Genomic DNA, 15945 nt, shown 5'->3' with positions numbered 1-15945 from the left:
AGAACGGAGAGAACGGTGAGAGGTGGCTTAAAACTTATTTTTGTGTCACGGGGCTGGCAGATGGGTGGACTGTGGTGTTCGCCTGGCTTCCTTTCAAGGCGACACCTTTTCTTGACTGATGCATGCTTTGCAAAGAAGGTGTGATCAGAAAACGTCCATCACACTGCCACTTCAAAAAAAAAAAAAAGGTCTTCTCCATCGGAAAACGAATCCCTATTCTTCAGATCCCCAGCCGAGGACACAAACAATTCTACTCTACGTCGTGTCGTGAGAAGCAAATCCTAATTATCTTAGTCTAGCATGAGGAGGATAGTAGCGATAATCATGACGATACAATCAGTGAGAGTGATAATAATGACAACGATGACAATGACAGCGCATTTATTTGTTAATAATGATGATAGTAGCGATGAAAAATGACAATTCTGCGCAGTCTGCAGGCTTTTTTGTAGGCACTGCTGAGCGAAGTTCATGTAGGTACACACCAGGAAGGCCGCCTATCGTCCGGTTGACATTGTTTAAGATCTGTATATATCATGATTCAAGAAGGCGCCTTTTTCGATAATTTGTCTCGGTCTCCAGGACGGATGTCTCTTTAAAGTTTATTGTGTGGGCGGAGACCGGAATGTTGGCCACGGGGTGGTGTTTTCTTATGTTCCTTTCAATATTGTTATGTAGTCTAATTCTTTCCTTTAGGCTATTTTTGTTAACCACTGATTTCTTGAATCATAGTAGGCATAGGCGACCAGACAACGTCAGCTGGACGAGAGGCAAACTTCCTGTACTTACAAGGTTTGCGCTAGACACTGGCCACCTCACAAAGGAGAAGAGACTCCAGACGAGCACCTCTGCACCTGTACCGATCGGCATATTGATTCAACATAGGTTTTCATCAACGCCGCTAAGAAACTTGAACACCGGCCCGCTCCCTTCGTGATGTCACGCGCCATGATCCATCCGCCATTCTCCTGCTTCCCTTCCGTGAAAGTTGAAGGAGCGCAATATTTCAGCTGTGCGGTGTTAGTTGCACTCTAAAAAGAAGGGATCGTTGGATATGGGAATATTTTCGCGTCGAATAATAGGGGCATCAGAAATATATCGCATATGTAGCAAGTGCCACGTGTATGGTTTAAGCTTCAGGTCACGAAAAAATGGAGAATAGAAAGGCACAGTGCACACAAGGTTTTATTTCAATAGTTACAAATTATTTACATTTTCACAATAGCCAGACGTTTCTCCGTGTGTACACTGGCTCAGACAATTTTGCTGTGAAATTTTCAGCTTGCTTTTCTGTGCGTTTGCTGCCTTCATATCGGATACCAAGCTGTCAATTTTTATTTCTGCATGCATGATCTTTAACAAGGCCTGTGCAGCAGCGCGCAAGATGTTGCCCAAAATTCTACATTGTGCTTTTTTCGATGGAGGCGAAACGAAGTGGTGTCCGTGTGCTGTGCGATGTTGTTGTGGCTGTAGGAAGGAGGAAAAGAAAATGCGCGGGCCTCCTACAGAGCCTGTAGCTGAGCTACCTCCGCTGCCTGATTGATTGATTTATAGGAAGGGAAAAGCGAGGTAACTGTCTCATTTGTTTTTTTGGACACATCAGCCGCGCCGTAAGGGAAGGGAGGAAGGTGGGAGTGAAAGTGGAAAGAGAGAAAGAGGAGCCGTAGTGAAGGGCTTCGTGCAGACAGAAGAGAGAGAGAGAGAGGAAACCTTTATTTAGCCGGATAGTATAGGGTCGAGTTATATTGCCCTACTAGATGGCCAGCAGGTCAAGCCTGTTAGCGACCTCGTAGGCGCGCTTGAGGATCCGGTCTTGTATGCACGGGTCCGAGCTGCGCAGCAGGGTCTCCCAGTCATTTGGATGCAGGATTTCTCCTAATTCTGGAGGTGGGGGGTCCTCCTTGCATCCCCAGAGTATTTTGGTTGAGGGTAGCTCTTTCATCGCACAGTGTGCAGTCAGGAGAAAATTGGCTGGGGAAAATATGTGAGAGAACTACCGGGTTTGGGAAGGAGTTTGTTTGGAGTCTCCTCCAGGTAATTTCGTGTTCTTTGCTCAGACGCTTGTGCGGGGGCGGAAACTTCCTTCGTTCAAGGCGGAAGTGATGGGTTAAATCATGAAATGATATAAGATTATCCTTAGCTGTCCCAAGAGCGGAGGTGGTCACCGCCCGGCCGACTAAACCTCGGGCTGTCTGGTGAGCCGCCTCGTTTCCAGGGTTGCCAGAATGTGCCGGTACCCAAATCAATTCAATGTCCCTATCTGGGAAGGGAATCTTATTAAGAATATTTAGAGTAGATTGTGCAATTCTACCTCGGGCGAAATTGTGTATGGCAGTCTTGGAGTCGATGATGATAATATCTGCCTCTGAATTTGTAATGACTAAAGCGATGGCTGCCTCCTCAGCCATTGCGGATGTGCGTACACGGAGGGAGGCCGAGAAGGCTGTGACAATCAGGCACCCTCCAACAAAGCTGGAAACATGCCAAAATTACTTTCATACCTAAACATGGCAAAAAGCTAGCGCTAGAACATTTGAGGCCCATCTCCCTGACCTCTAGCCTGGGAAAACTATTTGAGCACATTATCCTTACTAGGCTCCAGAACTACGTTGAGGACAACGGTCTCCTCCCGGACACAATGATTGGTTTCAGGGCAAACTTACCCAGGAAGTTATGATTCGTCTCAAAAAGGATATAATCGACAGGGACAGAAACAAACATACCAGAGCCGTCCTGGGCCTTGACTTAAACAAGGCCTTTGACAACGTCTCACACAGAATCATCCTTGAAAATCTAAGTAGCATTAATCCAGGCATCAGAACATACAATTATATCAAATCATTTTTGTTTAAACGTACAGCCGTCATAATACTAGGAAACATAACATCCGCCCCAATAACGTTAGGAACAAAAGGTACACCGCAAGGCTCGGTCCTTTCCCCATTTCTCTTCAATTTGGCACTCATCCGCCTCCCGGGTATGCTAGCCGAAATTCCAAATTTGCACCACACCTTCTATGCTGATGATATCACCCTCTGGACCAATAAAGGTAACGAGGGCGAAATCGAGGAAACTCTGCAATTGGCAAATGACCAGGTAGAAAATTACGCCGCACAAGCAGGACTCACTTGCTCACAGCCTAAATCTGAACTCCTCGTCATTCGAGGTAAGGGGAGAGGTAGGCGAGCACATCAAGATTCTATTCCCATTACTAGTTAACGGACAACCCATACCAGCAGTTCAGACACTGAGGGTGTTGGGCCTCTTCATCCAGAGTAATAGCAAGAATGCGGAGACGATTAACAGGCTTTCTGCCACTACCCATCATACAATCCGTCTGATTAAACGAATTGCCAACAGGAGAAGGGGCATGAGAGAGAACGACCTGTGCAGATTAGTGCAGGCATTTGTTCTCAGTCGCTTCACCTACTCAGTGCCCTACCTACAGCTCTATGCCGCAGAGAAGACCAAGCTGGAGTACCTCATCAGACAAGCATTCAAAGCGGCACTAGGGCTTCCTCATTAAACATCTACAGAAAAATTTCTTCAACTCGGCATTCACAACACACTCGAGGAACTTTGCGCGGCCCACATCACCACACAGATGGCGCGGCTGACAAAAACTAAAACAGGCAGGAGCATCCTCGGCGCACTGGACGCAAATTCAGAGCCAGAAATAGATGAACCGAGAGATCTACCCGCACCAATCAGGAAGCGGCTCACCATTAAGCCTCTGCCCAAAAACATGCATCCTATACACCACGAGGGTAGGAGGATGGCCAGGGCCTTGGCTCTTCATAAGACTCATAAGCACCAACCGGGTGTTATCTACGTTGATGCGGCTGAGTATGCAGTTCCAAAAAGAGCATTTGCAGTGGCAGGGGTTACAGACAGAAGAGAAAATAGAGAAAAGGAAGAGGGAGAGAAAGACGCGCGCCGCAACAACAGCCGTCGTCCACCATCGAGGAGGAGGAGGAGGAAAAACTTTATTTAGTCCTATATTATTTGGCGGTTTTTGGACGTCTTCAGAGATGTCTGCTTGTTGTCTTCTCCGTCGACTTCGTCCACTTTTTTACAATGGTCGGTTGCCCTCAGTCCAGGGCTCCGCTGGCTGCTGCCGCCCGTTGGGCTCGCTGTACCAGACCTTGCTGGTCTTCGCAGCGGTCGCTGGACAGCAGAGTCTCCCATTGCTCCGCACTCGGGTTTCAAATTTTGGAGACGACATCTATGTTTTGACATGCCCGTGTGATGTGATATAGTGTTGGTTTTTCATAGCACCACGGGCATCTGTCAGCGTATATGGTAGGGTGCATTTTGTTTAGTATGTGTAGGTTTCGGTATGAACCCGTCTGTAATTGTCTCCATATGACAGTTTCCTCTCTGGTGAGAGAACTGTGCGGTGGGGGATATCGCATTCTTCTTCCTCTATAGTTTTCTAGTGTGGCCGAGTATGCCTTGGGTGCTGGCAAAAGTTCCGCGGACCCGTCGGATGCTCGGAAAGTAGTGTATGCTCGAGCTATCCTGTCAGCCTCTTGGTTCCCTGCCACCCCCATGTGCCCCGGTACCCATATAATTTTGTGTCTGGTCTTGTTTTCTTCGTGGTTTGTAAATCTGTCGCTCGCTTCGAGGAGTATACGAAGCGCGTGACGACCAATCCTACCATTCATGAAATTTCGACAGGCTGTTTGAGAGTCCGTGAGTATCGTTAGCGACCGCCCAGCTCTATAGCCCTCCGCCACCGCTAGAAAAATGGCTACATCCTCGGCCTCTGCTGCTGTGCAGTGTCGGATAGAGGCGCTGGTCACTTCGCGTAGAGACGAATTGACCACCGTGGCCACTGCAATTTTGTTCTGTCCTCCTCTCGAGGACGCGTCTGCATACACAGTCGTGTCTTCAGGAGCGTATGTTTTATGAATAAAATTGGCCCTTGCTTCTCTTCTACCTTGGTGGAGGTTAGGGTCTATGTTTCTCGGGATTGGAGCTACCTTGAGGGACTTGCGAAGTTCGTCGGGGATCGTTACCGTCCTCGCTATTTCTCGCATCTGCTCACAGTATCCGAGTCTCTGTAAAAGCGCTCTTCCAGTCGTTGTCTGCAGCAGCCTGAGTTTTTGCGAGTCAAGCTGCGCCTCGCGTAGTTCTTCGAATGTGTTTTGCAATCCAAGCGCCATGAGCTTTTCTGTAGACGTGTTGCGCGGTAATCGGAGCGCCGTCTTATACGCTTTGCGTAGCAGGGCATCAGCTTGTTGTATTTCACTCTTGTTGAGGCACTGGTAGGGCAGGCTGTACATAATTCGGCTCACTACCAGGTTTCTAACTAGTTTTAGTGTGTCCTCTTCGCGCATGCCATGCCGCCTGTTGGTGATGCGGGTGATCATGCGTGTCACTTGTAGCGTTGTAGTTTTGAGCATGGTAAAAGTGTGACTACTGCATTGGTTCGATTGAACCCACATACCTAATATTCTTATTTTGTCTTTTTAGGGATGGGCATTCCTTCCAGGTAGATGTTGAGTTTCAGGCTCTCACTGGTTGGGACGGTCCGGTTTTGTTTGCCTCTCCACACTCGAAGCAGTTCCGATTTCTTGGTCGAGCATGCGAGTCCTCTTTCTCCGAGATATTTCTGTACACAGGAGGCCGCTTCCTGTAGTTTTTCTTCCTTCTCCCCGAGGGAACCGGTGTTCGTCCAGACTGTTATGTCGTCTGCATACATGGCGTGCCTGATGCCTTCGATCTTCTCTAGTTTTCGTGCTAGACCTATCATAGCTATATTGAAGAGGATAGGTGAGGTGACTGATCCTTGTGGTGTTCCTTTGTTTGGCGCGTGAATTTTGTTCGATCGAAGGTCTCCCATGCCGATGGTGGCAGTTCTATCTGACAGGAAGGCTTTGACGTACCCGTGGATTCTGCGTCCGCAGTGCAGGTCGTCTAGGCCTCTAAGGATCGCTTCGTGACTGACGTTATCAAATGCTCCCTTGATGTCAAGGGCCATTATGACATTTTCACCTGTTCGGGGTACGTTGCGGAGCACATCTTCTTGTATTTGAAGCAGCACGTCCTGCGTCGAGAGTTTTGCTCTGAAGCCGAACATGGTATGGGGTACATGTTCATTATCTTCCATGAAATTTTGCAGTCTGAGCATCACCACCCGCTCGTAAAGCTTGCCGGGGCACGACGTGAGCGATATGGGCCTGAGATTTTCAATTTGGAGCTGTTTGCCAGGTTTAGGTATCATAATTACTTCAGCGTGTTTCCAGTCTTCGGGAACCGTCTCCGCCTCCCAGTGTTTGTTTAGAAAACTTACGAGCTCTTGTATGAGGTCGTCACTCAGGTTTCGGATCAGGGCATTGTCGATTCTGTCGGCTCCTGCTGCCGTGTTCCTGGTCGTATTCCTTATGGCCGCATAAACTTCTTCCACAGTTATTGGGCGGTCGAGTCTCTCGTTTTCGGCTCCGCGATAGTTTCCTTGGTATCGTGAGGGGTTGCGATCACCGAAACATTTTTTTCGTGCCTTCTCTAAAAGGTCGGTGTCCTAACCCTTGAAGGAGTGGATGAATCTGTGGATGCTTTTATTGTTTTCTGATTTTGTTTTGGTCGGATCGATTAGTGCTCTTAGGAGATTCCAGGTTCTGGCCGTACCTAAGGTTCCCTTAAGCGAGTCGCTGAATTGTTCCCAATTTTGTCTCGCGAGTTGCGCTGCGTATTCTTCAGCTTTTGCCGTAACTTCTGCTATCTTTAGTTTTAGTTTCCTGTTGTGTTTTTGCTTCCGCCATCTTTTGGTGAGACAGCGTCTGGCTTCCCATAGTCGCAGAAGGTGCCCGTCTACTTCGGGCGTTGTTGTTGTTCGTCTTACACTTTTTGTGCATTTGTCTCGCGTTTCTGTCAACATGCCGCTCCAGTCTTCTAGTGATTGAATGCCGCCTTCAGATTTTTTGCAAGCCCCGCGGAACGCGTTCCAGTCCGTGAGTTTTGCTTGTCCGATCCGGCATCTTACCCTTTCCGATGCTATTCGCGTCCGGAGGATAAAGTGATCGCTACCTAGGTTTTCCATCATGTTTTCCCACTGTGACTCCTTGCTCTTCCTTACGAACGTGAGGTCCGGGCAAGTGTCCGTGCTCACACTATTACCGATTCTCGTGGGGGTCGCGGGATCTGTGATTAGCTTACAGCCAAAATATTCGGCTACGTCCGCTAATGTTCTTCCCTTGATATCTTGTTTCCGGTATCCCCAACTCGTGTCCATGGCGTTGAAATCTCCCACGATAATGAGTGCATTTTCTTTGGCCAGCTTGTGCGCTCCGTGGAAGAGTTCGAAGAATTTGGCTTTTCTTTGTCTTGGCGGGCTGTACACGTTTAGTACGAATGTGCTCCTTCCCTTTCGCTTTTTCGGAATGATTTCGACAAGCGCGTGCTCGATGTCCGTGTCGGCGATGGTATCGTGCCTGATTGCGGTGATGGCTTTGATGACTAGAACGGCTGCTTTACCTCCGTTTTGGCTCTCGTAAACATCGTACCCCTGTAAAGAGGGCCTGGTTCCAGTCTCTTGGAGCGCAATCACATCGGGGGGTGTAAGCTGTGTGTTTATGTATTGTTTTAGTAGGGCCTGTTTTTTTGCGGTAGCCTCAGCAGTTCCATTGCCAAATTTCTAAGTTTTCTTGGTCTTGCTGACGCGTCTTGGTCATGTTTACGTGTTCGTGCTGTTGCCTTGTTCGACAGCGAACGCCGTTAACGCTGGACGGTTGTACGCTCTTTCCCTAATGTTTTCGTTATGTCTTTGTTTTCGAAAAGCACTTTTGATTTCTGAGATCTGCCCCTGAAATTGTGCTTGCATCTGTTGCATTTGAGATTGGATTTGCCGCATCATATCCTGCATCATCTGCTGCATCATCTCTTGCATTCGTGTTTCAAGTTCTCCATTGTTGGATGCTTGTGGCTGTTTTGGAAAGGCTCTAGTGATTTCAAGCTCCCGCTGTTGTGTCTTTAGTGTTTTTGTTAGTTCCTCGACCTTGCGTTCAAGTCGAGCGAGTTCAAGCTCGCGTCTGAGTGCATCACTGCTCGCGTCTTTAGCTTCTTTGACAGGAATATTTTTGTTGTTTGTATTGTTTGTGTTACTATTTTCTACCGAGTGCGGATCAATGGTGGATGCCCAGCTTACCTTGCTGCCGCCTTTCTGGGAAAGCTTCGTTTTCTGCTTTTCTTGTTTGTTCCCCTCCTGTGAACCGGCCGGCGACAGAGGTGGGAAGGAATTGGACCTTGATCGGCTCCTCGAGGTCTCTCCTTCTGAGCTGAACCATCGCTTGCGTGGTCGCCCGCGTTGGCCACTGCGCCCTCTTTCCCCGCTGTGCTTTGGTCTTGCTTTTTTCAGTCTCTCGGGGCACTCTTTGGATCCGGTGCGATGTGCCTCACCGCATATTAGGCACTTGAGCTCGCACACATGGTCTTTCGTCGGATTTTTATCTCCGCACAGTCCGCACACAATAATGTCCGGTGTGGGGCACACGTCGGAGCGGTGTCCTTGCTGGAAACAGACGTAGCACACTTGCCTCGTGGGGCGGTACTGGTAGCACGGTAGTTCACCTCCGTAGTATATTACGAATTTCGGCAAGATCGGGCCGTCGAACGTGATCACGGCGGTCTTGGATTTTCCAAGCATCCTTGCCTGGAGAATGGTTACTCCTTGAGTTCTGACTCGTAGGTGTGCTTTCAGCTCTTTGGGAGACGTACCTGGGTCAACACCGTGAATTACGCCGCGAAAGACGTCCTCCGGAGCTGCCACGTAAGCGTTGACCTCGTACGACTTTCCGGCGAATTTAAGGCGGGTAATGCGCCGCACCAGGTGAGCCGTTTCTTCATGTGGGGTGCTAACGATAATGATATTTGATCCTGTGCGAAGCCTTACAAGTATGTCCTCGTCCTTGCATTGTTGGCCGCACGCCATGATAACGGCGCGCGCTACTTGGTGTGTGGTGAGTGATTTCACCATGAGTCCTTTCTTGGGTCGAAAAATTATTTTGATGTCATTTTTGGGGAGTGGCGGCAGTCTTCGCCTAGGCCTCCTCTGCTCCACCTCTCCGGTCTTGTTGCAGCCGGTCGCATTACCCAGTGATTTTCGATCATGAGGTTGGGCGTCCGGGCCGGTTCCCGTGCCTTTCCGTTGTCCTTGTCTCTGAAGTTTTTTTTTTCTGGCGCTTGGATTGAACAAGCTCCCAACTGGCATCGTTGTTGTACCCGGCGCGCTCCGATGAGGAATCTGACGGCATTCCGTCTTCGCTTCCTGACTCGGCGTCTCCAAAGTCGTCTTCATCCATCCCTTGGAATTCGTCAAGAAAGGCATTTGGTGGTTGTGGCGACGCACTTGGGGCTTGGCTTGGCCCTGCCATATGGTCTCTCTTTGAAGAAGCGTCGGTGCTAGGCGCCGCCGTCGTCAATAAGCCTAGCGTCCCACGCTCTCCCGATGTCGTGCTGGGCGTCCCGTCAGGGTTAGCGGGCTGGCGCCCGCTTTGGAACTTTCAAGTCCGGTAAAGATCCGAAAAAATGGTCCTACCGCTTGAAATATGGCATCCAGGGGATCCAGCACTTGATGTCTTCCAGTTCCGAATGAAATCCGGTGGCGAAAAAGCGTTGGTCTGTGCCGGAGTTCCCGGGTTCGAACCCGACCACGGCGGCTGCGTTTCGATGGAGGCGAAACGAAGTGGCGTCCGTGTGCTGTGCGATGTCAGCGCACGTTAAAGATCCCCAGGTGGTCGAAATTACTCCGTAGCCCTCCACTACGGCTCCCCTTTCTCTCTATCCACTTTCACTCCCACCTTCATCCCTTCCCTTACGGCGCGGTTCAGGTGTCCACAGAGCAAGTGTGACAGATACTGCGCCTTTCCCTTCCTATGAACCAACCAACCAACCAACCATCTCTAAAAAAAAAAAATGTCATGGTGGAGAATTTTCGGGTTTCACTTACGCCTTAATTGTACAATGTAAGAAAAAAATAAAAATGGCGGTGTTTCAACTCTACCTTAACCTGATTATACAACAATCTAAAGCACATGCCTCTGTGGCTCAGTGGTTAAGACTTTCGGCTACTTGAGACTACGTACCAGGGTTAGAACCTGACTTGTACAAATTCTCTTTGCTCTGATTGGTTTTCTGTTATGAAAGTACTGCACAAGGGCTGTACTAATTTACCACCAAAACGACTATCTAAGTGGCGTCCGTGTGCTGTGCGATGTCAGCGCACGTTAAAGATCCCCAGGTGGTCGAAATTACTCCGTAGCCCTCCACTACGGCTCCCCTTTCTCTCTTTCCACTTTAACTCCCACCTTCATCCCTTCCCTTACGGCGCGGTTCAGGTGTCCACATAGCAAGTGTAACAGATACTGCGCCTTTCCCTTCCTGTGAACCAATTACTTTATATTTAGTTTCCTTTTGCGAGGCCTTGAAGGTCAATCACCGACATCCAGCGAACTCTGGAGTTCCGCTCAAAGGTATCTTTATCCTCAGCCAGAAGATTAAAGAGAAGACGAGGTAATATCCCTTCCTATAAATAAATCAGTTTTTTTTTAATCAATATCGTTTTATAAACCCCTGAGAGGTTTAAGTAGAAGTATAATCAGACGAGGAAGTCTTAAGGTCTCCCGGCGACACCCGGGAAACGGGATTTGCGGCTCCGCACACTACAGTTTCCGCTCGAAACTTCTTCACAGCAGATGAATCTCTGCTGAACGTCACTATGACTGTCAAGAGTAAGAACAGTCTAAGACTATCGTTACCGGCGAATAGCTGAACTGCAGCACCATGCGCTAACGCTGCGGCGTCCTTGGAACCGGTCACGTATGCTGATCTTTTTTTGTTTGGTTACTCCTGCGCCCCGTGGAGGCGGACCTTCTGTTTGCACCCAGTAGTTTGCTGACAGCCTTTCAAGCAGGGCATTTCTGCTGAAAGCACCTCCAAAACTATAGTAAAAGGTGTGACACTCCCTTCAAAGGTGGATGGATATCCAATACGCATGTCACACAATCATTCCTGATGTTAATAAAGCGAAACTGGTTGTACTAGGTGAGAGGACGTGAATTCATGTCTACGAATTTTGCGCAGATGAGTCCGCTTGTTTGTTCTTTTATCAGACGTCAATAAATTTAGTATATTTTTGCGAAGTAACGTTACTTAATTGAAATACGTGGGGCAGTATCATTGAAATGAAGCAACTGGGTTCCCTCCCAATAAGCGTGGAGCATTGGCAGACCGGCACTAGCGCTAGCAAATGACAGAACCCGAGGACGTAGTTGACATGACGCATTTTAGCGCCGCTGATCACATCTCAGGAACAAAACTGCGTCATGGGTGTGCACCCAATTAACGGAGTACGCTGGCTTTCACTTGGCTGGACTAGATGAAGCAACAGAGGAGCGAATAAAAAATGTCTCGAGCAGACCGTTCATTTTTGTTACTTGTCTTTTACTTCTCGGTCACCTGTTTCTTTCGAAATGTGTTACATCACGACATAAAGAACTGAAAATGAGAGGCATCTTTGCATAATACGCGCAGTTAACATCTCTTCGTTTTCATCTGTAATATTAGGTAGTCTAAGCTAAGCATGAGCGAAAAAGTTCTGCTCCATTGTCTCTTGGCGTTATATAAGAAATGCAAGCACCTCTCGTAAATGCATCAAATCGCAATTTGTCGTACCGACGCTCCAGGCAACAACAAAAACTGAACACAAACAGCAGAAAACTATATATATCAGCGCCAGATGAAAAATATACACTACCAGAAAGCGAAAGCGCGTCAGCATTCTAGGATCTCTAACATTGATGTTTTATAGCTTTGTGTGTATTTATTAACACCGCATAATATCTGTTCTAAATGGAAGCGAAATGTACGTTACCATGTAGTACAAAGATGACATGGCAAAATCGCTGTATTGGTCGATGGTTGACAGGACGCTGAAGATGAGGCAAATCAAAACAACTAGAAATCTGCAAAGCAAAAAAGATAAAAGGAAAATGTTACAAGACATACTACGACGACAACGATGAACATTCATTTTAAAAATGTTTAAAGGCCGCATGCTTTGGCATTGGCATTCCACTTGGAAGCATTCATGAAAAGCTAATTTAAGAAAGCTGAAAACATGGTAAAAAAAAGTTGCTTGGAGCTTTTTTAGTGTCATCTCGAACGTAATTTCAGGTTTTGATTACACTGAGACCGCATTGTAATAAATGGCACGGCAATGCCTTTGAAGCTCCTTTGAGTTGTAAGCTTATTGCGTTTTTGCTGTGCAAGCGCGTAGGATACAATTTTAAAAATCTAAAACAAAATACACACACGAGAGGCAATTTAAAGACCTCTCCTAGAACATCGCTGTCCACTCACGCAAGCGGCAGTAATTGCAAGTGTATATATTTTGATGCGAACACAGAGAGAAATCCCCACTAGCAGCGTCTTATCACTTCAAAATTTTTCCTGCATTAAGTCAATTAACTTACTAAATTCTTTCTCCGAAATAATACTCTGATGAATATTTTAGCTTCGTTCCTTCTAATAAACACATTTGAAATAGTCATTCAGTAGCGTACAGGAAGGCAATATCACAATATTATTTGTACCAAAATATGCTTTATACACATGGCGCACATACAGAAATCACAAGTTCTTCCAGATGTAGTAAACGAAAAAGTCACATGATATTGATCGCGCCCAAAAAATGAAATTGTCAGAACAGCGCAAAAAGAGCCTAGGGGACACAATCTTGGACCTAACAGGTTTGTGTTGATGAATGAAAGAAGGATGTTTGCATAATATTTACAGTAGAAGTCTGTATTTGATACAAAACACAGAGTGCATTGCCCTGACTAGACGGCATATCTCGTGTGGCCGGGGAGGCACAGAACACTGTAAAAAAGTTATGGATTTGTGCGCCAAATTTTATTCTCTACAGGACGTGTTAAGTAAGAACCTAATATTTACAAGAATACAAATATTTGACATATAATACAGAAACAATTGTTTTATATCAATCACAATACCATGCAATGATGTTTAAAATGACGAATGCAGCTATGTTGTGGGAAAAAACTGGCTAGGTTGAAGACGAACGATAGAGGTAGAGACGCTGCCTGCAGCGGATAGGCTTGAGCTTGTACAAGTATAGCCGTTTTAAGTTTCAACAAGCCACTACAATTAAGCGCCTACAAACAAACAGATTCAAACAGAGCCGTGCACCACAAGATATGGCCAGCACGACACAAAAGCGAATGTGTCTGGCGCGGAAACACTGCTACACAATACCACACAACATGGGGTCGCAAGGCAAGCCCCATAATGCCTAAAATAGTGTGCCCTATTCCTAAACAGTGAAAGGACCTCCTAGCTGACGCGGACGAGCAGAATCAACTCATGCTGGTGCAGCGAGCCAGAGTCGCTGCTGAGGCCAAGGGACTCGTGGACAGAGGACCGCCGGCCACTGCTCTTTTCTAACCCACTAACTCTAACTCCCAATTTTCCCCAATAAAGTTTATCAGTCAATCAATCATTGAATCAATCAATCAGTCACTCAATTAACTTCAATCGTAATCACGTACACTTGCGTCAGTGCATTTTTGCTCGAGTAGACTACCTTTCGTCTATCCCAAGTATTCATTGGTCGCTGTTTCTCATGGCTTGAGTCGCTGGATGTGCCGCTTAACTAAAGCAAATTCAAATTATTCCAATTAGAATATAGGAATTACTATTTTAATCTTCCGCACGGAATGCTAAGTCATGGTGGCTGTTGCTATGAACTTTTGGCTTCAAATCTGGCAGTGGCGAACATACATTTCCACGGAGGTGAAACATAAAAGTAGCTCTGTGTACTTCTGTGCGTATGTTAAAGAACCTGCACTGCTAGAAACTTACCACTGCTAGATACAGCGGGAGAGAAAGCAATCATCTCGCATGCTGCCTAATACCTGGTAAAGAATCACAGGCCTAAGAAAAGGAACCAATCCGAAAGCATTTAGACGTCACTGCTCAATAGGCTTGAAAAGCGTTTGGGTTATCTCAGTGTTTTTGTGCTGAACACGAATAAGTATTGCTGCCTTCACACAGTTCCCCGCCAAACTTTGATGCATACATTGATGCACATGCATTGCAGCCAATTTGGTTTTCCCAACTAAGACGTCGAAATACTTCGAATAAATTTATATACGAGGCGGAAAAATACAATAAATAAAACCGCAATAAATCTCTGTGTCGGATTAGAGTCAGTAAGAGTCAGAGCCGGTTCCTGAGCCAATCGTTTATTTCCCTGAAAAAAAGACGAAGAACATTGCAACAAACTTCAGGAAGGGCTGCTGTAATATATTTTGTTTTTGTAAACATTTGATCTCGCACGTTACAATTCTGTACAAGAATACAGCACTGCTGTTCCGGTTTATAAGTCATAGATTCTGCCGCGTGAATGTTATGCAAGCATGAAAACCATGCTAACAGCGTTATTCCTTGCGTAACGTCTCGCGCATCAGCGTATCTGAATAGCACTGACATTTGTACCTTTTTTTTTTCTGCTTCAGTAAAAATAAAAAAGCAGTAGCTGCCTTTGTCTTTCATAGGGTGTATAGGGGTTCATAGGGCGCGACTGTTCGTGCGTTCTCATTTATGCTTTCCTAACATATCAGGAAAGCATAACGCGCATATAGGGGCGTCTTAAAAATGTGACTACTCACAAAAAAAAAGTTAAGGACTCGGTAAGAATAACGCTCTGAAGTATTTAACCTTGTGATTGTCGCATTATGCAAGATGCATCCGTGTCTCCATGAAAAAGGTTTCTCCGGTGCCCTTCTTTTCAACAGCCGCTTCCTATCTGTTCAGTTATTAATCGAGTTTTTCCAAAAATAAAAAGTGGGGGAAAACTGAATCAGTTTGAGGCGACTACAAGACACTGTTTTATGGCTCTGGGATGTAGCATCATGGCTTATGTCCAGTTAGTAACATGTTTGTTATGAATACCGGACACCGTGAAAATGTTTTACACATCTCTACAACAACGTGAAAAGGAACGTTGCGGCCAAAGCTACATACAGATGAATGGAACTGGCCCCATGACATGATTTGTATAATTGCGCATTAAGGAAAGAGCTAATTTCAAGAGGGACTTTGAAGTCTGCTGCAAGTGTTTACAAATTGGTCGCCTTAATATTTTGGATTGTCTGTGATCGAACTGAATACAATAGATACGACATAAAGGTCTTTGTAATATCCGATACCGTTAAAAGACCTCGCGCCTCGCCAACTTTCTTGCATGGCGTAATATTGAATTATTTACTTTTATTCGGTACCAGTTATCGATCCTTCTGAAAAAAATTATTCCGAGTTAGGCTGAAGAGACAATTTTTCCTGATACCAACGCTTAACTTTGCATTGAATACCAAATGTGCGAATAGTTTCCCAATTAACAGTGATCTTGGTACGCATTAGAAATAATAAACAGGCCCTTATGTCGATCCTGGCCATCAAGATTGACGTCTTTCAGTAATGAAAAGTGCTGTATATCTTACCCACTTTGCTCTAGGATTACAGGCGCGTGTCTGGTTATACATAGTCTGCATAATCATCGAAAGGCTCTCTCGGGATAAATAGTTTGGTAACGTCTTTAAAAAATTCATGAAAACGTTCTGCACATGTCATATTCCCCTTGCAGGAATAGAGGTATAGAAACAAAATATGCGAATTCTTAGGAGACTTTTAGACTCTTCGACGGAAAGTCAGTAAAGTTTTAATAAAATAACACGTCGTTGGGCACTAATCTAAAAATACCGTCAGGAATCCGAAGTCAAGTCTGAGAAAAGATTGTGCGCTTCAGGATTGAACCCGAGACCTTTGCTTGCCAGAAACAGCCGCTTTACCAAATAAGCTGCAAGGAATATGTTTCCTTACGACAAGACATTTGTTTCACACTGTTATGTGCAAGAAGGAGTATGC

General features: G+C 46.2%; 1 protein-coding gene across 1 annotated transcript in view; it reads right to left on the bottom strand.

The window, feature by feature from the left end:
• LOC146172637 (potassium voltage-gated channel subfamily KQT member 1-like) overlaps positions 1-15945 on the bottom strand; it is a 199384-nt gene that overhangs the window by 136298 nt on the left and 47141 nt on the right. The window contains exon 3 of the mRNA XM_084585629.1: positions 11873-11963. Within this exon, the coding sequence (XP_084441755.1) occupies positions 11873-11963 (91 nt within the window). The remainder of the gene's footprint in view (positions 1-11872; positions 11964-15945) is intronic.

The sequence above is a fragment of the Amblyomma maculatum genome, chromosome 11 (genome assembly GCF_055883805.1).
Source record: "Amblyomma maculatum isolate TAMU_Amacu chromosome 11, ASM5588380v1, whole genome shotgun sequence".
Taxonomy (NCBI): domain Eukaryota; kingdom Metazoa; phylum Arthropoda; class Arachnida; order Ixodida; family Ixodidae; genus Amblyomma; species Amblyomma maculatum.
Note: the sequence above shows the minus strand (reverse complement) of the source record. Positions and strands in the feature narration are given on the sequence as shown.